Source organism: Salmo salar, chromosome 02 (genome assembly GCF_965601325.2).
Source record: "Salmo salar chromosome 02, fSalSal1, whole genome shotgun sequence".
Taxonomy (NCBI): Eukaryota; Metazoa; Chordata; class Actinopteri; order Salmoniformes; family Salmonidae; genus Salmo; species Salmo salar.
In genome coordinates, this window is record NC_138292.1 from 80790148 (window position 1) to 80815278 (window position 25131).

Below are 25131 nucleotides of genomic sequence, written 5' to 3' on the forward strand. Positions count from 1 at the left end.
GGGAGAAACTCCCCAAATACAGGTGTGCCAAGCTTGTTGCGTCATACCCAAGAAGACTTGATGCTGTAATCGCTGTCAAAGGTGCTTCAACAAAGTACTGAGTAAAGGGTCTGAATACTTATGTAAATGTGGAAAAGTCAAGGGGTCTGAATACTTTCCCAATGTACTGTAGATACAGTTTAATGGGGTAGGAGGGTTGGGGAGTGTTTTTTTTTTTTGGGGGGGGGGGGGGTAGAAGACAGTATTTGGTTGTTATATTATTGGTTGTTATATTATTTTCATGGTAGTACAGAATGGGGAAGATCATGATTAATCGTACATTCCAGCACAGTAGGTGGCGGCATGCACTTAAACGTTTGTTTGCGGACCGCCATGATACCATAGAGAAAGATAAACTGGTGTTGGCGGTAACGCAGAATGAGTCGGCAGCAGAGTCTAGGACGGACCGGAAGTTAGACCGGAAGCAGGAAGACAGTAATGTAGCTAACCATGCATATATTATTAATTGTACCGGTAAAAACAATTATATATTTTCAAACTGTAACGTTAGTAACAAGCTAGTGTCCCAAAGAGCCTTCTGCTGTTTTGCGGTAATGCGGATTGACAGAAGAATCTAACCCGGAAGCTGGCCGGGAAGAAAGAAGATGCTTATGTTGATAACTAGCTAGCTTAGTTTGGTAGTGTGTGAAATGTGTCTGATATCATTTGATACCGTTTAAATTAGACTTTGATATTGCCCAACTCGGACTATATACGTGGAGCTAGCGATGTTTTCAACGACCATTTCATACAGTTTTGTTATCGGGTCTAGGAAAGTACATTTTCGCTACCTTTGGCGCAAATAGTTAGCTAACTGAGTTGTCGAATAGTTTTGTATGGAAAGTAATCCGCTAGCTAATGTGGCCTCGTGGTGAACAGTCGGGGATTTGAGAAGAATCTGCTTTAGTTAAATTCAGTCAACCAAAACGTTCATAGGAAACTATTTCTGAAGAATTCACGATGAATGAGGTGAGAATGTCTATAGATAATGCTAAACCAGTCGGGATGTCTATGCCTAAAGTATTAGCTAGTTAGCTAATTCATTTAGCTATTTCTTAAAGTGGCAATCATCAGTTGAAACAATCACAAAGCGTCTTGCTTCCCCTCTTTAAAGCTAATAAAAAGCTGAGGGGTGGGCTGAAGAAATGTAACCACTCTCAAATTCATAAGCAGGGATATTGATGCAAGGACTGACCATCCATGATATCAAAATTATAGTTTCAACCATGTTTTGAGGTTATACAGTGTTTGTTTACATTTACTTTGTTGACAAACATTGGAGTAAAACAAGCTGATATATTGGGTTCTGATGGGGAACCACAGTTGAACTACGCTAATGAGGCATTTATAAGTTGTATTCTTCAAGAATCAATGGTATATAGAAGTATTTCATATGTCATGAAATGAATGTAGCTCTAGCAGATTGCCTCTTTAACGTCTTATTCTTTGTTTTAGGATTCTGCTGACCCATCCAACCCCCCTCTCTCCTACTCCACTGAACCTAATCCTCCAGATTCACTGGTTCCTGACTCTAACCATAGAGAAATACCCAGATTTAACATTGTAGTCAAGGAGGAGGAAGACTGGGACGTGGATAATACTGGTAAATAAACATGCTTAATTAATTACATCTCAGAGATTATACAGTTCCATGACATACAGCAGTTTAATTTTAAATCCATCTGTACATTCTCTACAGGCTATCAGTAGCATGTCAACTATCTATCTACTAGCCCCAACCTTACCCTTATTCTAAACATAACCCGTAATGTAAAATTGGCAAGCAGTTGCTTATCAACAGATGAGTTTGTTGATAGTGTGACCATCTGTAGATGGACTATCTGTTTAATTCAATGAAAGGTTAATTGTTTATGGAATAAAAACACAGGACAATGACCGATAATAGCTAGAAAATAGTAATAGATTTTGTTTACCCCTGAATTCTTCCATGACACCCACCGTCACAGATTCTTATGAAATTGTGTCTGTAGTTAGTAACAGATAAACTTAGTATTCCTGCAACATTATTTTGTTGAAATTACATTTAATCTCTGAGAAATGAAGCTAATTGATTGCATCCAAATGGGCCCTTTTGATTTATAGGATTCACATAATAGTCAAAAAATACCAACATCTGATCTGGACCAAACTTATTCCTACCATTGAGTAAGATACACTACATGGCCAAAAGTATGTGGACAATCTTTTAATTTAGATGATAAGGATATTTCAGACACACCCGACATGTGTATAAAATCAAGCAGGGCGTCCCGAGTGGCGCAGCGGTATAAGGTACTGCATCGCAGTGCTAGCTGTGTCGCTACTGATCCTGGTTCGTTCCCAGGCTGTGTTGCGGCCGGCCGCGCCTGGGAGGTCCATGGGGCGTTGCACAATTGGGGAGGGTTTGGCCAGCCGTGTTGTCCTTGTCCCATCGCTCTTTAGCGACTCCTGTGTCAGGCCGGGCGCAATCTACTGCAGAGATAGTCTGCAAAGGTCTGTCATACTTTCCAGGTCTATGCCTAAACAGTTCGAGCTTCTAATTTAAAAAATGAATCTCTCCAGAAATAAGTCTCTCACTGTTGCTGCCTGTTATAGACCCCCCTCAGCTCCCAGCTGTGCCCTAGGCACCATATGTGAATTGATTGCCCCCCATCTATCTTCATAGTTCGTTCTGCTAGGTGACCTAAACTGGGATATGCTTAACACCCCGGCCGTCCTACAATCTAAGCTAGATGCCCTCAATCTCACACAAATGATCAAGGAACCCACCAGGTACAACCCTAAATCTGTAAACATGGGCACCCTCATAGATATTATCCTGACCAACTTTACCTCTAAATACACCTCTGCTGTTTTCAATCAGGATCTTAGTGATCACTGCCTCATCGCCTGCATCCGTTATGGGTCAGCGGTCAAACGACCACCCCTCATTACTGTCAAACGCTCCCTAAAACACTTCTGCGAACAGGCCTTTCTTATCGACCTGGCCCGGGTATCCTGGAAGGATATTGACCTCATCCCGTTAGTAGAGGATGCCAGGTTGTTCTTTAAAAGTAATTTCCTCACCATCTTAAATAAGCATGTCCTTTTCCCGACCAGCACAAAACATCCTTTGGCGGCGTACTGCACTAGCATCTAATAGTCCCCGCGATATGCAACGTTTCAGGGAAGTCAGGAACCAATACACACAGTCAGTTAGGAAAGTAAAGGCTAGCTTTTTCAAACAGAAATTTGCATCCTGCAGCTCTAACTCCAAAAGGTTCTGGGACACTGTAAAGTCCATGGAGAATAAGAGCACCTCCTCCCAGCTGCCCACTGCACTGAGGCTAGGAAACACTGTCACCACCGATAAATCCACGATAATCGAGAATTTCAATAAGCATTTCTCTATGGCTGGCCATGCTTTCCTCCTGGCTACCCCAACCCCGGCCAACAGCTCCGCACCCCCCGCAGCTACTTGCCCAAGCCTCCCCAGCTTCTCCTTCACCCAAATCCAGATAGCAGATGTTCTGAAAGGGCTGCAATACCTGGACCCGTACAAATCAGCTGGGCTAGACAATCTGGACCCTCTCTTTCTAAAATTATCTGCCGCCATTGTTCCAACCCTATTACTAGTCTGTTCAACCTCTTTCGTATCGTCGGAGATTCCTAAAGATTGGAAATCTGCCGCGGTCGTCCCCCTCTTCAAAGGGGGTCACACTCTAGACCTCTTGACCGAAACTGTTACAGACCTATAGTCTTCGAAAGCCAAGTTAACAAACAGATCACTGACCATTTGGAATCCCACTGTACCTTCTCCGCTGTGCAATCCAGTTTCCGAGCTGGTCACAGGTGCACCTCAGCCACGCTCAAGGTACTAAACAATATCATAACCGCCATCGATAAAAGACAGTACTGTGCAGCCGTCTTCATCAACCTGGCCAAGGCTTTCGACTCTGTCAATCATCGTTTTCTTATCGGCAGACTCAACAGTCTTGGTTTCTCAAATGACTGCCTCGTCTGGTTCACCAACTACTTTTCAGACAGAGTTCAGTGTGTCAAATCGGAGAGCCTGTTGTCCGGACCTCTGGCAGTCTCTATGTGGGTACCACAGGGTTCAATTCTCGGGCCGACTCTTTTCTCTGTATATAACAACGATGTCACTCTTGCTGCGGGTGATTCCTTGATCCACCTCTACGCAGACGACACCATTCTGTATACATCTGGCCCTTCTTTGGACACTGTGTTAACAAACCTCCAGACGAGCTTCAATGCCATACAACACTCCTTCCGTGGCCTCCAACTGCTCTTAAACGCTAGTAAAACTAAAGGTATGCTTTTCAACCGATCACTGCCCGCACTTGCATGCCCGACTAGCATCACTACTCTGGACGGTTAAGTGGTTAAGCATATTAAGCATCTCCAATCCTAAATTAAATCTAGAATTGGCTTCCTATTTCACAACAAAGCCTCCTTCACTCACGCTGCCAAACATACCCTCGTAAAACGGACTATCCTACCAATCCTCGACTTCGGCAATGTCATTTACAAAATAGCCTCCAACACTCTACTCAGCAAATTGGATGCAGTCTATCACAGTGCCATCCGTTTTGTCACCAAAGCCCTATATACTACCCACCACTGCGACCTCTATGCTCTCGTCGGCTGGCCCATGCTACATATTCGTCGCCAAACCCACTGGCTCCAGGTCATCTATAAGTCTTTGCTAGGTAAAACTCCGCCTTATCTCAGCTCACTGGTCACCATAACAACACCCACCCGTAGCACGTGCTCCAGCAGGTATATCTCACTGGTCATCCCCAAAGCCAACACCTTCTTTGGCCGCCATTCCTTCCAGATCTCTGCTGCCAATGACTGGAACGAATTGCAAAAATCGCTGATGTTGGAGACTTATCTCCCTCACCCACTTTAAGCATCAGATATCTGAGCAGCTCACTGATCGCTGCAGCTGTACACAGCCTATCTGTAAATAGCCCGTCCAACAACCTACCTTATCCACATATTGTTTTTTACTTTTTTTGTTATTTTGCACACCAGTATTTCAACTTGCACATCATCATCTGCACATCTATCACTCCAGTGTTAATTTGCTAAATTGTAATTACTTCGCTGCTATGGCCAATTTATTGCCTTACTGTCTTACTCCATTTGCACACACTGTATATAGATTTTTCTATTGTGTTATTGACTGTACGTTTGTTTATCCCATGTGTAACTGTTGTTTTTGTCGCACTGCTTTGCTTTGTCTTGGCCAGGTTGCAGTTGTAAATGAGAACTTGTTCTCAACTGTCCTACTTGGTCAAATAAAGGTCAAATAAAAAAATGAAAAATGCACGCTGACATGGTCGCCAGGTGTACGGTGTTTCCTCCAACACATTGGTGCGACTGGCTTCCGGGTTAAGTGAGCATTGTGTCAAGAAGCAGTGTGGTTTGGTGGCGTCGTGTTTCGGAGGACGCACGGCTCTCGAACTTCGCCTCTCCCGAGTCCGCACGGGAGTTGCAGCGATGGGACAAGACTGTAACTACCAATTAGATATCACGAAAAAGGGGTAAAAAAATAAAACATTTAAAATTAAATTGATATTTATAAACTAAAATCAGTCACACAGCCATGCCATCGCCATAAACAAACATTGGTAATAGAATGGCCCGTATTGAAGAGCTCAACTGAGAAATCCAATCAAATTCTCAAAAGGCATCAACCGACCCCACACCCCAATGCCAATCTCACCTTAACAACCAGTACAGTATCAGTTCTCTGTCTGACAAGTAGTACAAAGCTGCGGCTTGGAGTATTGCTTCTCCATACTATGTAATGCATTCCCTGTGAATCTGGTGATGTTTTTTTTCCCTCTGTTCAGAGAAATTAACCATTTAAATAACTTGCATTATTTACCATAAATTTATGTGCAAGTTCCAGGTTTTTCCCACGAGATGTTGCTGTTCCTGCTGCTGCCACATCATTTTATACATTTTACTGGTCTCCTGTGTTTATTAAATTGATCAAAAACATTTTCCATGCAACTTTGGGTAGAAAACGAATAGCTTTTGATTATGATGAATTTGAATGATGATGAATGAGGTCATCCTCACAAGTCAAGCCAGTCCTCCCATGAAAGCAATCGAGTTTGTCCATCTCTTAGCAGCCTGATACTTTAACCAAACTCTAGTGGGCAAAACCTGGTTCTTCCACAATAATTAATGGCAAATAATGCAAGCATTTTCAATGGCAATTTTGTCTGAACAGAAATAAAATAAAATCGCCAGATTCACAAGGATTAAAGAACGAATAAGCAATACTCCAAGCCGCAGTTCTTATCAGACATACAGTGGCTTGTGAAAGTGTTCACCCCCCTTGGCATTTTTCCTATTTTGTTGCCTTACAACCTGGAATTAAAATAGATTTTTTTTGGGGGGGTTTGTATCATTTGATTGACACAACATGCCTACCACTTTGAAGATGCAAAATATTTTATATTGTGAACCAATAAATAAGACAAAAAAATTAAAACTTGAGTGTGCATAACTATTAACTCCCTGAAGTCGAGCCACCTTTTGCAGAAATTACAGCTTCAAGTCTCTTGGGGTATGTCTCTATAAGCTTGGCACATCTAGCCACTGGGATTTATGCCCAATATTCAAGGCGAAACTGCTCCAGCTCCTTCAAGTTGGATGGTTTCCCCTGGTGTACAGCAATCTTTAAGTCATACCACAGCTTCTCAATTGGATTGAGGTCTGGGCTTTGACTAGGCCATTCCAAGACATTTAACCTGTTAGGGCTAGGGGGCAGTATTGACACGGCTGGATAAAAAAACATACCCGATTTAATCTGGTTACCACTCCTACCCAGTAACTAGAATATGTATATACTTATTACATATGGATAGAAAACACCCTAAATTTTCTAAAACTGTTTGAATGGTGTCTGTGAGTATAACAGAACTCATTTGGCAGGCAAAACCCTGAGACATTTTCTGACAGGAAGTGGATACCTGATGTGTTGTATTGCCTTTAAACCTATCCCATTGAAAAACACAGGGGCTGTTGAATATTTTGGCACTTCCTATTGCTTCCACTAGATGTCACCAGCCTTTACAAAGTGTTTTGAGTCTTCTGGAGGGAGATCTGACCGAACAAGAGCCATGGAACGATGATGGCCCATTAGACACCTGGCGCGCGAGTTCATGTTGGGTACCCTCGTTCCAATACGTTATAAAAGAGTATGCATTCGTCCACCTTGAATATTATTCATGTTCTGGTTAAAAAAGGCCCTAATGATTTATGCTATACAACGTTTGACATGTTTGAACGAACGGAAATATATTTTTTCCCCTCGTTCATGACGAGAAGTCCGGCTGGCTTAGATCATGTGCTAACAAGACGGAGATTTTTGGACATAAATGATGAGCTTTTTTGAACAAAACTACATTCGTTATGGACCTGTGATACCTGGAAGTGACATCTGATGAAGAGAATCAAAGGTAATGGATTATTTACATAGTATTTTCGATTTTAGATCTCCCCAACATGACGTCTAGTCTGTATCGCAACGCGTATTTTTCTGGGCGCAGTGCTCAGATTATTGCAAAGTGTGATTTCCCAGTAAGGTTATTTTTAAATCTGGCAAGTTGATTGCGTTCAAGAGATGTAAATCTATAATTCTTTAAATGACAATATAATATTTTACCAATGTTTTCTAATTTTAATTATTTAATTTGTGACGCTGACTTGACTGCCGGTTATTGGAGGGAAACGATTTCCTCAACATCAATGCCATAGTAAAACGCTGTTTTTGGATATAAATATGAACTTGATAGAACTAAAAATGCATGCGTTGTCTAACATAATGTCCTAGGAGTGTCATCTGATGGAGATTGTAAAAGGTTAGTGCATCATTTTAGCTGGTTTTATGGTTTTGGTGACCCTGTCTTTGAATTGACAAAACATTACACACAACTCTTGTAAATGTACTGTCCTAACATACTCTAAATTTATGCTTTCGCCGTAAAACCTTTTTGAAATCGTAAAACGTGGTTAGATTAAGGAGATGTTTATCTTTCAAAGGGTGTAAAATAGTTGTATGTTTGAAAAATTTGAATTTTGACATTTATTTGGATTCAAATTTGCCGCTCTTGAAATGCACCTGCTGTTGATGGAGTGCACCACGGGTGGCACGCTAGCGTCCCACCTAGCCCATAGAGGTTAAATGTTTCCCTTTAAACCACTCGAGTGTTGCTTTAGCAGTATACTTAGGGTCATTGTCCTGCTGGAAGGTGAACCTCCATCCCAGTCTCAAATCTCTGGAAGACTGAAACGGGTTTCCCTCAAGAATTTCCCTGTATTTGGCGCCATCCATCATTCCTTCCATTCTGACCAGTTTCCCAGTCCCTGCCGATGAAAAAACATCCCCACAGCATGATGCTGCCACCACCATGCTTCACTGTGGGGATGGTGTTCTCGGGGTGATGAGAAGTGTTGGGTTTGCGCCAGACATAGTGTTTTCCTTGATGGACAAAAAGCTACATTTTACTCTCATCTGACCAGAGCACCTTCTTCTATATGTTTGGGGAGTCTCCCACATGCCTTTTGGCAAACACCAAACGTGATTGCTTATTTTTTTCTTTAAGCAGTGAATTTTTTATGGCCACTCTTTCGTAAAGCCCAGCTCTGTGGAGTGTACGGCTTAAAGTGGTCCTATGGACAGATACTCCAATCTCCACTGTGGATCTTTGCAGCTCCTTCTGAGTTATCTTTGGTCTCTTTGTTGTCTCTCTGAATAATGCCCTCCTTGCCTGGTCCGTGAGTTTTGGTGGGCAGCCTTCTCTTGGCAGGTTTGTTGTGGTGCCATATTCTTTACATTTTTTTAATAATGGATTTAATGGTGCTCTGTGGGATGTTCAAAGTTTCTGATATTTTTTTATAACTCAACCCTGATCTGTACTTCTCCATAACTTTGTCCCTGACCTGTTTGGAGAGCTCCTTGGACTTCATGGTGCCGCTTGCTTGGTGGTGTCCCTTGCTTAGTGGTGTTGCAGACTCTGGGGCCTTTCTGTTGAAGTCGGAAGTTTACATACACTTAGGTTGGAGTCATTAAAACTAGTTGTTCAACCACTACACAAATTTATTGTTAACAAACTATAGTTTTGGCAAGTCGGTTAGGACATCTACTTTGTGCATGACACAAGTAATTTTCCCAACAATTGTTTACAGATTATTTCACTTATAATTCACTGTATCACAATTCCAGTGGGTCAGAAGTTTACATACACTAAGTTGACTGTGCTTTTAACTTCTTACAGATCAAATCCCGTTAACGGGACAGATTTGACAACATCCGGTGAAATTGCAGAGCGCCAAATTCAAACTACAGAAATATAAATATTCAACATTCACGTAAATATAAGTGTAATACATCAAAATAAAGTTTAACTTCTTGTTAATCCAGCCGCTGTGTCATATTTCAAAAAGGCTTTACGGCGAAAGCACACCATGCGATTATCTGAGGACAGCGCCCCGCATACAAAAACATGAAAACCACTTTCAACCAGGCAGGTGCAACACGAAAGTCAGAAATAGCCATGTAATAAATACCTTTTGAATATCTTCATCTTTTTGCAATCTCAAATGTCTGTGATGCAATGAATGGTCATTTTGTTTGATAAATTCCTTCTTTATATCCCCAAAATGTCAGTTTTATTTGGTGCGTTTGATTCAGAAATACACCGCTTCCAACTCGCCCAACATGACTACAAAGTATCTAATAAGTTACCTGTAAACTTATAACACGGAGAGCGCTCCTGTTCACCCGCAACAAAAGACTAGAGACCTTCTGAGTGACACATAGAAAGAAGAGGACGACTTTTTCATTTCTCAAAAGAAAAACATCGAACAAGTTCTAAAGACTGTTGACATCTAGTGGAAGCCATAGGAACTGCAATCTGGGCCCTAATAAATCAGGTTTCCCATACAAAGTCATTGGAAAACACAATGACCTCAAAACAAAAATTCCCTTAATGGATTTTGCTCGGGGTTTCGCCTGCCAAATCAGTTCTGTTATACTCACAGACATTATTCTGACATTATAACAGTTTTAGAAACTTCAGAGTATTTTCTATCCAAATCTACTAATTATATGCATATCCTAGCTTCTGGGCCTGATTAACAGGCAGTTTACTTTGGGCATGCTTTTCATCCGGACGTGAAAATACTGCCCCCTATCCCTAAGAAGTTTTTTTAAACAGCTTGGAAAATCCCAGAAAATTATGTCATGGCTTTAGAAGCTTCTGATAAATTATGTCAATTAGCCTAAGTCAGTTGGAGGTGTACCTGTGGATGTATTTCAAGGCCTACCTTCAAACTCACTGCCTTTTTGCTTGACATCATGGGATAATCAAAAGAAAGCAGCCAATACCTCAGAAAAATAATTGTAGACCTCCACAAGTCTGGTTCATCCTCGGGAGCAATTTCCAAACGTCTGAAGGTACCACGTTCATCTGTACAAACAATAGTACGCAAGTATAAACACCATGGGATTTCGCAGCCATCATCCCGCTCAGGAAGGAGACGCGTTCTGTCTCCTTGAGATGGACGTACTTTGGTGCGACAAAGAACAAATCAATCCCAGAACAACAACAAAGGACCTTGTGAAGATGCTGGAGGAAACAGGTACAAAAGTATCTATATCCACAGTAAAATGAGTCCTATATCGACATAACCTGAAAGGCTGATCAGCATGGAAGAAGCCACTGCTCAAAAACCGCCATAAAAAAGCCAGACTACGGTTTGCAACTGCACATGGAGACAAAGATTGTACTTTTTGGAGAAATGTCCTCTGGTCTGATGAAACAAAAATAGAACTGTTTGGCCATAATGTCCATTGTTACGTTTGGAGGAAAAAGGAGAATGCTTGCAAGCCAAAGAACACCATCCCAACCGTGAAGCACGGGGGTGGCAGTATCATGTTGTGGGGGTGCTTTGCTGCAGGAGGGACTGGTGCACTTCACAAAATAGATGGCTTCATGAGGAAGTAAAATGATGTGGATATATTGAAGCAACATCTCAAGACATCAGTCAGGAAGTTAAAGCTTGGTCGCAAGTGGGTCTTCCAAATGGACAATGACCCCAAGCATACTTCCAAAGTTGTGGCAAAATGGCTTAAGGACAACAAAGTCAAGTTATTGGAGTGGGCATCACAGAGCCCTGACCTCAATCCTATAGAAAATGTGTGGGCAGAACTGAAAAAGCGTGTGCGAGCAAGGAGGCCTACAAACCTGACTCAGTTACACCAGCTCTGTCCGGAGGAATGGGCCAAAATTCACCCAATTTATTGTGGGAAGCTTGTGGAAGGCTACCCGAAATGTTTGACCCAAGTTAAACAATTTAAAGGCAATGCTACCGCATACTAATTGAGTGTATGTAAACTTCTGACCCACTGGGAATGTGATGAAAGAAATAAAAGCTGAAATAAATAATTATCTTTTATTCTGACATTTCACATTCTTAAAATAAAGTGGTGATCCTGACTGACCTAAGACAGGGAATTTTTACTAGAATTAAATGTCAGGAATTGTGAAAAACTGAGTTTAAATGTATTTGGCTAAGGTGTAAGTAAACTTCTGATTTCAACTCTATACTGAGATCATGTGACACTTACATTGCTCACAGGTGGACTTTATTAAAATAATTATGTGACTTCTGAATGTAATTGGTTGCACCAGATATTATTTAGGGGCTTCATAGCAAAGTGGGTGAATACATAGGCACGCACCACTTTTCAGTTTTAAAAAAGTTTTTTCACTTTACCAATTTGGAATATTTTGTATATGTCATTACATGAAATCCAAATAAAAATCCATTTAAATTACAGGTTGTAATGCAACAACACCAAGGGGAGTGAATACATTTGCAAGGCACTATAAAGAACTGATACTGTAACACTGGTTGTTTAGGTGAGATTGGTTTCTGCTGATGACTTTTGACCATTTTAATTGGATGTCCGGTACTATATTTACTGAAGATCATATGAATGAATCCCTTAAATTAGAATGTCCAATTTGGGTGCAATCAATCAGCTGAATTTCTCAGAGATCAAATTACGTTTGAACAAAAATAATGTTTCAGGAACGCTTATCTTATCTGTGTCTAACTATAGAAATGATTTCAGAACAATCTGAGAGGGCTGGTGTTGAAAGCCTTTTTCTTGTGTTTTTTGAGGTTGAATGACCCCCCCCCCCCCTTATTTTCCAGTTGAAAGAGGAGAGAGTTCTAACTCAGCAGAACCTGAACAGCACCAAGAGAATCCTAGAGCTAAGAAGCTTTGGCGCTGCCCAGAATGTGGAATAGAGATCGCTCATCCATCTAATTTCAACAGACACCTCAGAACACACACAAACCTTGCTAAGGAGTCTTCCGTCTGTCCAATATGTGGAAAAGACTTTGTTCACCCCTCCAAACTGAAGAGACACCTCCGAACACATACAGGAGAGAAGCCTTACCAGTGCTCTGTGTGCGGGAAGCGATTCACACTGAAGCCCCACCTGGAAAGACATCAGATGACCCACCCTGGAGAGAAGCAGCCAGACGCGACAAAGAAGCACCCGTGCTCCGATTGTGGAAAGGAATGTTTCTCTGCATATGAACTGAAGATGCACATGAGAAGGCACACAGGGGAGAGACCTCACCAGTGCTCCTTCTGCGAGATGAGCTTTGGCTGTAAGGGAACTCTATCGAGACACGTACGACGCCATACAGGAGCACCCACACCAAAACCTTACCAATGCTCACAGTGTGGGAAGAGATACGAGTCACCATCGAGGCTCAGGCAGCATCAGACTATGCACACTGGAGAGAAACCTTACGAGTGCTCTGATTGCGGGAGGGGTTTCGTTTCGACCGAAGGTCTTCGCAAATGTCAATGCAGCCATGCCAGTGACCTTAGCAACCAGGGTACACTGGGAATTCCAGATACGGCGTCATCAGACAGTCAAACTATGAATATCAAGATCAAAGACGAGGAACAGGAGCTGGCAATTAATGTCAAAGAGGAGGAGGAGGAAATTGGTGTTTTTGTCTATGCTGATAGAGAGAAACCTTACCAGTGTACCTCCTGTAAAAATACCTTTGTTCACCGTAGCTCTCTAGCAAAACACAAACAATCCCACACTACTGTCGCACAATACAGCTGCTCAGAATGTGGGAAGGAATTCAGCCAATTGCAGACTTTTAAGATACACATGCAACAGCACACTGGAGAGAAACCGCACCACTGCTGTCAGTGTGATAAGAGTTTCTCAGCTTCGGCCCTTCTCAGAAGACACCAGATAGTTCATACTAGGGTGAAACCTTACCCCTGCTCTCTCTGCAGAAAGAAATTCTCCTCATCAGCAAATCAATCCTGTCTCCATGCCGGAGAAGGAACTGTGGCTAGCCTGAGCCGTGCTCCTGGACAGGGATCACAGCAGCAGGTGTCTGCAGCTGAGGAGGAGTCTGTAGTACTGGATGTCAAAGTGAAAGAGGAGGAAGATCCTGCTTTTGGTGAGTAAAAGCGTGTATTTTGTACTATAGCTTTGATATTTAATGGGTCCATACTTGCGACCTCTTGCTTAAGCTTTAACCATGATAAAACTTAGCCATATGCTAACACGACCAGCTGACAGCATGAGAAAACGTAACTCTATTCTAACACGGCCAGCTGACTGCATGATTATTTCCTGTAACAAATTCCACATCAGCCAATATTTAAAAAAAAAAACAATTTATATACATATTGTGCTTTATATATACAGTACCAGTCAAAAGTTTGGACACACCTACTCATTCAAGGGTTTTTCTTTATATTCACTATTTTCTACATTATAGAATAGTGAAGACATCAAAACTATGAAATAACACATATGGAATCATGTAGGAACCACAACAATTTATTGCCACCCTTTGCCTTGATGACAGCTTTGCACACTCTTGGCATGTTCTCAACCAGCTTCACCTGGAATGCTTTTCCAACAGTCTTGAAGGAGTTCCCACATATGCTGAGCACTGGTCCTGTACAAAATTGGTAGAATAACCCTTACACAGCCTGGAGGTGTGTTGGGTCATTGTCCTGTTGAAAAACAAATGATTGTCCCTCTAAGCGCAAACCAGATGGGATGGCGTATCACTGCAGAATTCTGTGGTAGCCATGCTGGTTAGGTGTACCTTGAATTATAAATAAATCCCTGACAGTGTCACCAACAAAGGACCATCACACCACCACCTCCGTGCTTCACAGTGGGAAACACACATGCGGAGGTCATCCGTTCACCTACTCTGCGTCTCACAAAGACAGCGGTTGGAACCAAAAATCTCAAATTTAGAGTCATCAGACCAAAGGACTGATTTCCACCGGTCTAATGTCCATTGCTCGTGTTTCTTGGCCCAAGCAAGCCTTTTCTTCTCATTGGTGTCCTTTAGTAGTGGTTTCTTTGCAGCAATTCAACCATGAAGGCCTGATTCACGCAGTCTCCTCTGAACAGTTGATGTTGAGATGTGTCTGTTACTTGAATTTATCTAGGCTGCAATTTCTGAGTCTGGTAACTAATGAACTTATCCTCTGCAGCAGAGGTAACTCTGGGTTTTCCTTTCCTGTGGCGGTCCTCATGAGAGCCAGTTTCATCATAGCACCTGATGGTTTTTGCTACTGCACTTCAAGAAACTTTCAAAGTTCTTTAAATTTTCTGAATTGACTAACCTTCATGTCTTAAAATAATGTTGGATTGTCCTTCCTCTGCTTATTTGAGCTTTTCTTTCCATAATATGGACTTGCTTTTACCAAATAGGGCTATCTCCTGAATAGCAACCCTACCTTGTCACAACATAACTGATTGGCTCAAACGCATTAAGGAGGAAAGAAATTCCACAAATTCACTTTTAACAAGGCACACCTGTTAATTGAAATGCATTCCAGGTGACTACCTCATGAAGCTGGTTGAGAGAATGCCAAGAGTGTGTAAAGCTGTCATCAAGGCAAAGGGTGGCTACTTTGAAGAATCTCAAATATAAAATATATTTTGATTTGTTCAACACTTTTTTTGGTTACTACATGATTCCATATGTGTTATTTCATAGTTTTGATGTCTTCACTATTATTCTACATTGTAGAAAATAGTAAAAATAAAGAAAAACCCTTGAATGAGTAGGTGTGTCCAAACTTTTGACTGGTTGAGGATGGAATAATACTGTGAAAATGTAAAAACTATGATAATACCCTTTTTGTGTAAGAGCTGTTTGAAACTGCCGCCTGAAATTTCAGCCTGTTGTGTTGGGAACGCCTCATTACCAACAACAACGAAACAGCCTACAGGTAGGAGGTGAGGGCCCTGGTGGAGTGGTGCCAGGAAAATAACCTCTCCCTCAACGTCAACAAAATGAAGGAGCTGATCCTTAGACTGCTGCCCTATGTACATAGTCACTGTTACTAGCTGGCTACCACCCTGTGTTCAGTCCTGCATCTTAGACTGCTGCCCTATGTACATAGTCACTGTTACTAGCTGGCTACCACCCTGTGTTCAGTCCTGCATCTTAGACTGCTGCCCTATGTACATAGTCACTGTTACTAGCTGGCTACCACCATGTGTTCTATCCAGCATCTTAGACTGCTGCCCTATGTACATAGTCATTGAACACTGGTCACTTTAATTATGTTTACATCCTGTTTTACCCACTTCATATGTATATACTGTATTCTAGTCAATGTTCGTCCAATATAACTACTGCTGTACACATCTTTCCTATTCATATACTGTCTATACATTATATATACAGTATCTCACAAAAGTGAGTACACTCCTCACATTTTTGTAAATATTTGAGTATATCTTTTCATGTGACAACACTGAAGAAATGACACTTTGCTACAATGTAAAGTAGTGAGTGTACAGCTTGTATAACAGTGTACATTTGCTGTCCCCTCAAAATAACTCAACACACAGCCATTAATGTCTAAACCGCTGGCAACAAAAGTGAGTACACCCCTAAGTGAAAATGTCCAAATTGGGCCCAATTAGCCATTTTCCCTCCCTGGTGTCATGTGACTCGTTAGTGTTACAAGGTCTCAGGTGTGAATGCGGAGCAGGTGTGTTAAATTTGGTGTCATCGCTCTCACACTCCCTCATACTGACTGGTCACTGGAAGTTCAACATGGCACCTCATGGCAAAGCACTCTGAGGATCTGAAAAAAAGAATTGTTGCTCTACATAAAGATGGCCTGGACTATAAGAAGATTGCCAAGACCCTGAAACTGAGCTGCAGCATGGTGGCCAAGACCATACAGCGGTTTAACAGGACAGGTTCCACTCAGAACAGGCCTCGCCATGGTCGACCAAAGAAGTTGAGTGCACGTGCTCAGCGTCATATCCAGAGGTTGTCTTTGGGAAATAGATGTATGAGTGCTGCCAGCATTGCTGCAGAGGTTGAAGGGGTGGGGGGTCAGCCTGTCAGTGCTCAGACCATACGCCGCACACTGCATCAAATTGGTCTGCATGGCTGTCGTCCCAGAAGGAAGCCTCTTCTAAAGATGATGCACAAGAAAGCCCGCAAACAGTTTGCTGAAGACAAGCAGACTAAGGACATGGATTACTGCAACCATGTCCTGTGGTCTGATGAGACCAAGATAAACTTATTTGGTTCAGATGGTGTCAAGTGTGTGTGGCGGCAACCAGGTGAGGAGTACAAAGACAAGTGTGTCTTGCCTACAGTCAAGCATGGTGGTGGGAGTGTCATGCTCTGGGGCTGCATGAGTGCTGCCGGCACTGGGGAGCTACAGTTCATTGAGGGAACCATGAACACCAACATGTACTGTGACATACTGAAGCAGAGCATGATCCCCTCCCTTCGGAGACTGGGCCGCAGGGCAGTATTCCAACATGATAACGACCCCAAACACACCTCCAAGACGACCACTGCCTTGCTAAAGAAGCTGAGGGTAAAGGTGATGGACTGACCAAGCATGTCTCCAGAACTAAACCCTATTGAGCATCTGTGGGGCATCCTCAAACGGAAGGTGGAGGAGTGCAAGATCTCTAACATCCACCAGCTCCGTGATGTCATCATGGAGGAGTGGAAGAGGACTCCAGTGGCAACCTGTGAAGCTCTGGTGAACTCCATGCCCAAGAGGGTTAAGGCAGTGCTGGAAAATGATGGTGGCCACACACAATATTGACACTTTGGGCCCAATTTGGATATTTTCACTTAGGGGTGTACTCACTTTTGTTGCCAGCGGTTTAGACATTAATGGCTGTGTGTTGAGTTATTTTGAGGGGCCAGCAAATTTACACTGTTATACAAGCTGTACACTCACTACTTTACATTGTAACAAAGTGTCATTTCTTCAGTGTTGTCACATGAAAAGATATATATATATATATACTCAAATATTTAAAAAATGTGAGGGGTGTACTCACTTTTGTGAGATACTGTACATATTCCGGACTGTTCTGATACATTTTGGTGGGATTTGTATGTATTATTAGGTAATACTGCACTGTTGGAGCGAGAAACATAAGCATTTCGCTGCACCTGCTATAACAACGGCAGAATACTGTGTACACAACCAATAACATTTCATTTGATTTTAAGTGGAACAACCTTGACTTGGAGGTTTAAAATATCCCTCTGGTGGTTAGCTTAGTGCTAACTGTGCCAGGTTATCTCATGGGAAAAGCTAACATGTAGAATTTTCGGGAAAAGTATGGACCCTATAATTTTACAATATTTATTATTTTCTGTTTAGTCAGGAACAGCATTTTGACTTAGTCAGTTGACTAATTTGAGTAAATCCATACTTATGTCTTTACCACAGCAGAGAGACCTGACCACTGCTCTGAGAGCGAAGGGAGTCCCTCTACATCAGGACTACCTGAACAACACCAGGGGAATCACACAGCTAAGAAGATTCACTTTTGTTCAGTGTGTGGAAAAAACTGTCACAAGTTATCAAAACTACAAATACATATGAGAACTCACACAGGAGAAAAACCTTACTCCTGCTCTGTCTGTGGGAAGCAATTCAGTGACAAAGGAAACCTGAAAAAACACCAGACGTTGCACACAGGAGAGAAGCTGTACAGTTGCTCCGTGTGCAGGGAGAGTTTCTCTTCATCGTCAATTCTTACCAAACACCAGAAAACGCACACAGGAGAGAGTCATGGTCTGACACCAGCACTGGTTATTAAAGTGAAAGAGGAGGAGGAGGATCCTGCTTTTGGTAAGTTAAAGGGACTTATTCTGTAAGGGCTTGAATTGCAAAACATTTTTTTTTTTATATACATCTTTGTATTACTTTCAGTTATTCAAAGGACAAAAAATATTTTTTTGTTACAGTTCCACATTTTCGCATAGTTTATCCATCCCATCTTATCCCACAGCAGAGAGACATGACCACTGCTCTGACGGTGAAGGGAGTCCCTCTACATCAGGACTACCTGAACAACACCAGGGGAAGCACACAGCTAAGAAAATTCACTGCTGTTCAGTGTGCGGACAAGACTGCAAAAAGTTATCAAAACTGATAATACATATGAGAATACACACAGGAGAAAAGCCTTACCCTTGCTCTGTGTGTGGAAAGCAGTTCCGTGTAAAAAGACATCTTCAAGACCACCAGAAAGTGCACACTGGAGAGAAACCTTATGTCTGCTCCAAATGTGACAAGAGTTTTGGTTTCGCTTCAGCCTTGAAAAGGCACCAGTGGTTACACACAGAAGAGAAGCCTTACTCCTGCTCTGTGTGTGGGAAGGGTTTTAGCTTACAATCACGCATGAAGGAACACTTCCTGATGCACTCAGGAGAGAAACCCCACTCCTGCTCTGTCTGTGGAAAGAGTTTCAGCCGTCCAGATCAGTTAAAGGACCACTCTCTGCAACACGCAGGGAAACCCCACCACTGTTCTATGTGTGAGCAAAGCTTTGCCTTGTCTAAACAACTCCTGAAGCATGAGAAGACTCACACAGGAAAGAGACCTTACAGTTGCTCTGTATGTGGGAAGAGTTTCAGCGAGAAGGCGTATCTTGAAGACCACCGGTCAGTGCACACTGGAGAGAAACGACATCCTTGCCCTGATTGTGACAAGAAGTTTGGATGTGCTTCATCCCTGCGTAAACACAGACTGTTGCACATAGAAGGGAAATCCCACTCCTGCTCTGTGTGTGGGAAGAGTTTTTCTGAAGCACGTAACTTGAAGGAGCATTTCCGGACACACACTGGAGAGAAACCTTACTCCTGCTCTGTCTGCGAGAAGAGTTTTGCAAGATCAGCAAGCCTTAAAGTCCACCACAGATATCATACAGGAGAGAAACCCTACAGCTGTGCTAAATGTGGCCAGAGCTTCATTAGTTCTCAAAAACTTCAGAGACACCAGAAATCTCATGCTGGTTTACCACCTGTTGAGTTTCAAAACCCTGTAACAATTGAAGGAGAGAGGGAGGGAGAAGATGAGGAAGTTGGTGGTCTGATTCATTCAGATGGAGAAGAGGTTGGTTGGGATCTTCATCGTCTCGGTAAGTGGAAGCAGAACAGCCATGAACTACATTAATACAATATTGACTTTGAATGAACATCGCTATTTTATTTAAAAATCCAATGCTGCTAGTTTTAACTCTATATGACTTTTAAATGTTTTTTTTTTTTCCAACCTCATAGTGTGGAAATGTGTATAAAAGTCAGGAAATCACATTTTTCACTGCACTGGACCTTTTAACCTATGTTTTCTCATTCACACAGACGAGAGTTCGGAGGGGAGAGCCTCTACATCAGGAAAACCTAAAGAAACCTAGGGGAATCTCAAAGCTCAGAGATAGTTGCTCTGTGTGTTGGAAAGACTGGCAATGGTTATTTGATCTGAAAAGACACATGACAAGTGGCCAGAGATTTACCACTTCTCAGAGTCTTGGGAGAGAGAAGAAGAGACACCACAGCCCACTTCCTGAGGAGGACCAGGCTGGCGGGATCAAGACTGAAGAGCACTCCAATAGTATCATAGATGAAGAGGAGGAGGCAACCTCTTATGTCAACGGTAGCACGGGGGAAACAAGAACTAGCCCTAAACATCTTGACGTAAAAGATATACAGTGCAGTCGGAAAGTATTCAGACCCCTTGACATTTTACACATTTTGTTACGTTACTGCTTTATTTTTAAAATTAATTACATAGTTTTTTCCCTCCTCATCAACATTCACACAATACCCCATTATGACAAAGCAAAAACAGGTATTTTTTTTCTGGAAATGTCACATTTACATACAGTTTAAGTCGGAAGTTTACATACACCTTTGCCAAATACATTTAAACTCAGTTTTTCACAATTCCTGACATTTAATCCTAGTAAACATTCCCTGTCTTAGGTCAGTTAGGATCACCACTTTATTGTCAGAATAATAGAGAATTATTTATTTCAGCTTTTATTTCTTTCATCACATTCCCAGTGGGTCAGAAGTTTACATACACTCAATTAGTGTTTGGTAGCATTGCCTTTAAATTGTTGAACTTGGGTCAAACGTTTCAGGTAGCCTTCCACAAGCTTCCCACAATAATTTTGGCCCATTCCTCCTTACAGAGCTGGTGTAACTGAGTCAGGTTTCTAGGCCTCCTTGCGTGCACACGCTTTAACAGTTCTGACCACACATTTTCTATAGGATTGAGGTCAGGGCTCTGTGATGGCCAGTCCAATACCTTGACTTTATTGTCCTTAAGCCATTTTGCCACAACTTTGGAATATGCTTGGGGTCTTTGTCCATTTGGAAGACCCATTTGCGACCAAGCTTTAACTTCCTGACTGATGTCTTGAGATGTTGCTTCAATATATCCACATAATTTTACTTCCTCATGATGCCATCTATTTTGTGAAGTGCACCAGTCCCTCCTGCAGCAAAGCACCCCCACAACATGATGCTGCCACCCCCATGCTTCACGGTTGGGATGGTGTTCTTTGGCTTGCAAGCCTCCCCCTTATTCCTCCAAACATAACGATGGACATTATGGCCAAACAGTTCTATTTTTGTTTCATCAGACCAGAGGACATTTCTCCAAAAAGTACGATCTTTGTCCCCATGTGCAGTTGCAAACCGTAGTCGGGCTTTTTTATGGCAGTTTTTGAGCAGTGGCTTCTTCCTTGCTGAGCAGCCTTTCAGGTTATGTCGATATAGGACTCATTTTACTGTGGATATAGATACTTTTGTACCTGTTTCCTTCAGCATCTTCACAATGTCCTTTGCTGCTGTTCTGGGATTGATTTGTTATTTTTCGCACCAAAGTACGTTCATCTCTAGGAGACAGAACCAATCTCCTTCCTGAGCGGTATGATGGCTGCGTGGTCCCATGGTGTTTATATTTGCATACTATTGTTTGTACAGATGAACATGGTACCTTCAGATGTTTGGATATTCTTGGCTGATTTCTTTTGATTTTCCCATGATGTCAAGCAAAGAGGCACTGAGTTTGAAGGTAGGCCTTGAATTACATCCAAAGGTACACTTCCAATTGACTCGAATTATGTCAATTAGCCTATCAGAAGCTTCTAAAGCCATGACCTTATTTTCTGGAATTTTCCAAACTGTTTAAAGTCACAGTCAACTTAGTGTATGTAAACTTCTGACCCACTGGAATTGTGATACAGTGAATTATAAGTGAAATAATCTGTCTGTAAACAATTATTGGAAAAATGACTTGTGTCATGCACAAAGTAGATGTCCTAACTGACTTGCCAAAACTATAGTTTGTTAACAAGAAATTTGTGGAGTGGTTGAAAAACGAGTTTTAATGACTCCATCCTAAGTGTATGTAAACTTCCGACTTCAACTGTTAGTATTCAGACCATTTACTTAGTACTTTGTTGAAGCACCTTTGGCAGCGATTACAGCCTTGAGTCTTCTTGGGTATGACGCTACAAGCATGACACACCTGTATTTACGGAGTTTCTGACATTCTTATCTGCAAATCCTCTCAAGCACTGTCAGGTTGGAAGGGGAGCATTGCTGAACAGCTATTTTCAGTTCTCTCCAGAGATGTTCAATCGGGTTCAATTCCAAGCTCTGGCTGGGCCACTCAAGGACATTCAGAGACGTGTCCCGAAGCCACTCCTGCATTGTCTTGGCTGTGTGCTATGGTCGTTGTCCTGTTGGAAGTTGAACCTTCGCCCCGGTCTGAGAGCTCTGGAGCAGGTTTTCATCAAGGATCTCTCTGTACTTTTGCTCTGTTCTTCTTTCCCTCAATCCTGACTAGACTTTCAGTCCTTGCCACTGAAAAACATTCCCACAGCATGATGCTGCCTCCACCATGCTTCACCGTAGGAATGGTGCCCGGTTTCCTCCAGACGTGACGCTTGGCATTCATGCCAAAGAATTCAATCTTGGTTTCATCAGACCAGAGAATATGGTGTCTCATATTCTGCTGTTGTGTGCCTTTTACTGAGGAGTGGCTTCTGACTGGCCACTCTACCATAATGGTCTGATTGGTGGAGTGCTGCAAAGATGGTTGTCCTTCTAGAATGTTCTCCAATCAGAGGAACACAGAGGAACTCTGTCAGAGTGACCATCGGGTTCTTGGATATCTCCCTGACCAAGGCCCTTCAACACCGATTGCTCTGTTTGGCCAGTCGGCCAGCTCTAGGAAAGTCTTGGTGGTTCCAAACTTCTTCCATTTAAGAATGATGGAGGCCACTGTTCTTGGGGACCTTCAATGCTGGAGAAATGTTTTGCTGCCCTTCGCCAGATCTGTGCCTCGACACAATCCTATCTCGGAGCTCTACGGACAATTCGTTCGACCTCATGGCTTGGTTTTTGCTCTGACATGCACTGTCAACTGTGGGACCTTTTTATATAGGCAGGTGTGTGCCTTTACAAATCATATCCAGTCAATTGAATTTACCCCAGATGGACTCCAATCAAGTTGTAGAAACATCTCAAGGATGATCAATGGAAACAGGATGCACCTGAGCTCAATTTAGAGTTTCATAGCAAAGGGTCTAAATACTTGTGTGTTTTTTTTTTTTGCCAACATGTCTAAAATCCTGTTTCAGCTTTGTCGTTGTGGGTTATTGTGGGGTATAGCGGCGTTGTGGGGTATTGTGGCGTTGTGGGGTATAGCGTCATTGTGGGGTATTGTGGGGTATTGTGGCGTTGTGGGGTATAGCGGCGTTGTGGGGTATTGTGGCGTTGTGGGGTATTGTGGCGTTGTGGGGTATTGCGGCGTTGTGGGGTATTGTGGCATTATGGAGCATTGTGGGGTATAGCGTCATTGTGGGGTATAGCGTCATTGTGGGGTATAGCGTCGTTGTGGGGTATAGCGTCGTTGTGGGGTATAGCGTCGTTGTGGGGTATAGCGGTGTTGTGGGGTATAGCGTCGTTGTGGGGTATTGTGGGGTATAGCGGCGTTGTGGGGTATAGCGGCGTTGTGGGGTATTGCGGCGTTGTGGGGTATAGCGGCGTTGTGGGGTATAGCGGCGTTGTGGGGTATTGCGGCATTGTGGGGCATTATGGGGTATTGTGGCATTCTGGGGTATTGAGTTGTTATGTGGTATAATGGGGTGTTGTGTCATTGTGGGGTATTGTGTCGTTATGGGGTATTGTGTGGAGATTGAGGATTTTATATTTAATCCATTTTAGAAAAAGGCCGTAACAGAATGTGTAAGAAGTCAAGGGGTCTGAATACTTTCTGAATGCACTGTGCTTCTTGGAAAAACACTGGTGTATGTTTTCAAGAAGTTCATTTATTTAGATATTTATACTCAACAAAGACAGCTAAATATGATGGAAATATGTTATCTGTATTGTTGTGTAGAAAAATAATGAGCCAAGTAAATAAGGACTTCGATTGGTCCTTTCATTTGTGATACACAGTAAGCAAATGTCATTGACAGAGTTACCTCAGGTGTGTTGGAAGATACAACTCAGTTACCTGGTATGGAGGAGAGGATACTAGAGATGGCACAGCAGGGTTGGGGTGAATTTCAATACCCTATGAAAGTGACGTGTAATTTTAACTTCTGGGTTCTGGTTTTGTAGGCTAAGAATGGGCTCCAAATTGTCATCTTCAAATTCATTTTAGATATTCAGTACCAGTCAAAAGTTTGGACACACCTACTCATTCAAGGGTTTTTCATTATTTTGTACTATTTTCTACATTGTAGGACAATAGTGAAGACATCAACACTATGAAATAACACATGGAATCATGTAGTAACTAAAAGTGTTAAACAAATCAATATTTAAACAGAAATATATTTGAGAATCTTCAAAGTAGCTACCCTTTGCCTTGATGACAGCTTTGCACACTCTTGGCATTCTCTCAACCAGCTTCATAAATAATGCTTTTGTTTCCAACAGTCTTGAAGGAGTTCCCTCATATGCTGAGCACATGTAGGCTGCTTTCCCTTCACTCTGTGGTCCAACTCATCCCAAACCATCTCAATTGGGTTGAGGTTGGGTGATTGTGGAGACCAGGTCATCTGATGCAGCACTCCATCACTCTCCTTGATCAAATAGCCCTTAAACAGCCTGGAAGTGTGTTTTGGGTCATTGTCCTGTTGAAAAACAAATCAGAGCCAGTTTCATCATAGCGCTTGATGGTTTTTGCGACTGCATTTGAAGAAACATTCAAAGTTATTTACATTTTACAGATTAACTGACCTTCGTGTCTTAAAGTAATGATTGACTGTTGTTTCTCTTTGCTATTTTGAGCTGTTCTTGCCATAATATGTACTTGGTCTTTTACCAAATAGGGCTATATTCTGTAAACCAACCCTACCTTGTCACAACACAACTGATTGTCTCAAACACATTAAGGAAAGAAATAACACAAATTAACTTTTAACAAGGCACACCTGTTAATTGAAATGCATTCCAGGTGACCAGTGGTGGAAAAAGTACTAAATTGTCATATGAGTAAAAGTAAAGATACCTTAATAGAAAATGACTCAAGTAAAAGTCTAAAAGTATTTGATTTTAAATATACTTAAGTATCAAAAGTATAAATAATTTCAACTTCCTTCTATTAAGCAAACCAGATGGGACAACTTTCTTGTTTTTTGTTGTTGTTTTATTTACAGATAGCCAGGGGCACGCTCC

General features: G+C 42.1%; 1 protein-coding gene across 1 annotated transcript; it reads left to right on the forward strand.

Annotated features, from left to right (window-relative positions):
- Positions 1–459: 459 nt before the first annotated feature.
- LOC106595501 (uncharacterized) lies at positions 460–23897 on the forward strand. The gene is made up of 6 exons (XM_014186875.3): positions 460–1008; positions 1495–1642; positions 12286–13572; positions 17873–18277; positions 18438–19568; positions 19792–23897. The coding sequence occupies exons 1-6, from the start codon at positions 1000–1002 to the stop codon at positions 19842–19844; spliced, it is 3033 nt and encodes a 1010-aa protein (XP_014042350.3). The 5' UTR covers positions 460–999; the 3' UTR covers positions 19845–23897.
- The last annotated feature ends 1234 nt before the right edge of the window (positions 23898–25131 follow it).

Excerpts from the sequence above, each read along its gene's own strand:
- LOC106595501 (XM_014186875.3), top strand. Across the intron at positions 1,643-12,285 it reads CTGGGACGTGGATAATACTG|TTGAAAGAGGAGAGAGTTCT; the intron begins GTAAATAAACAT and ends CTTATTTTCCAG. Across the intron at positions 18,278-18,437 it reads GGAGGAGGATCCTGCTTTTG|CAGAGAGACATGACCACTGC; the intron begins GTAAGTTAAAGG and ends CTTATCCCACAG.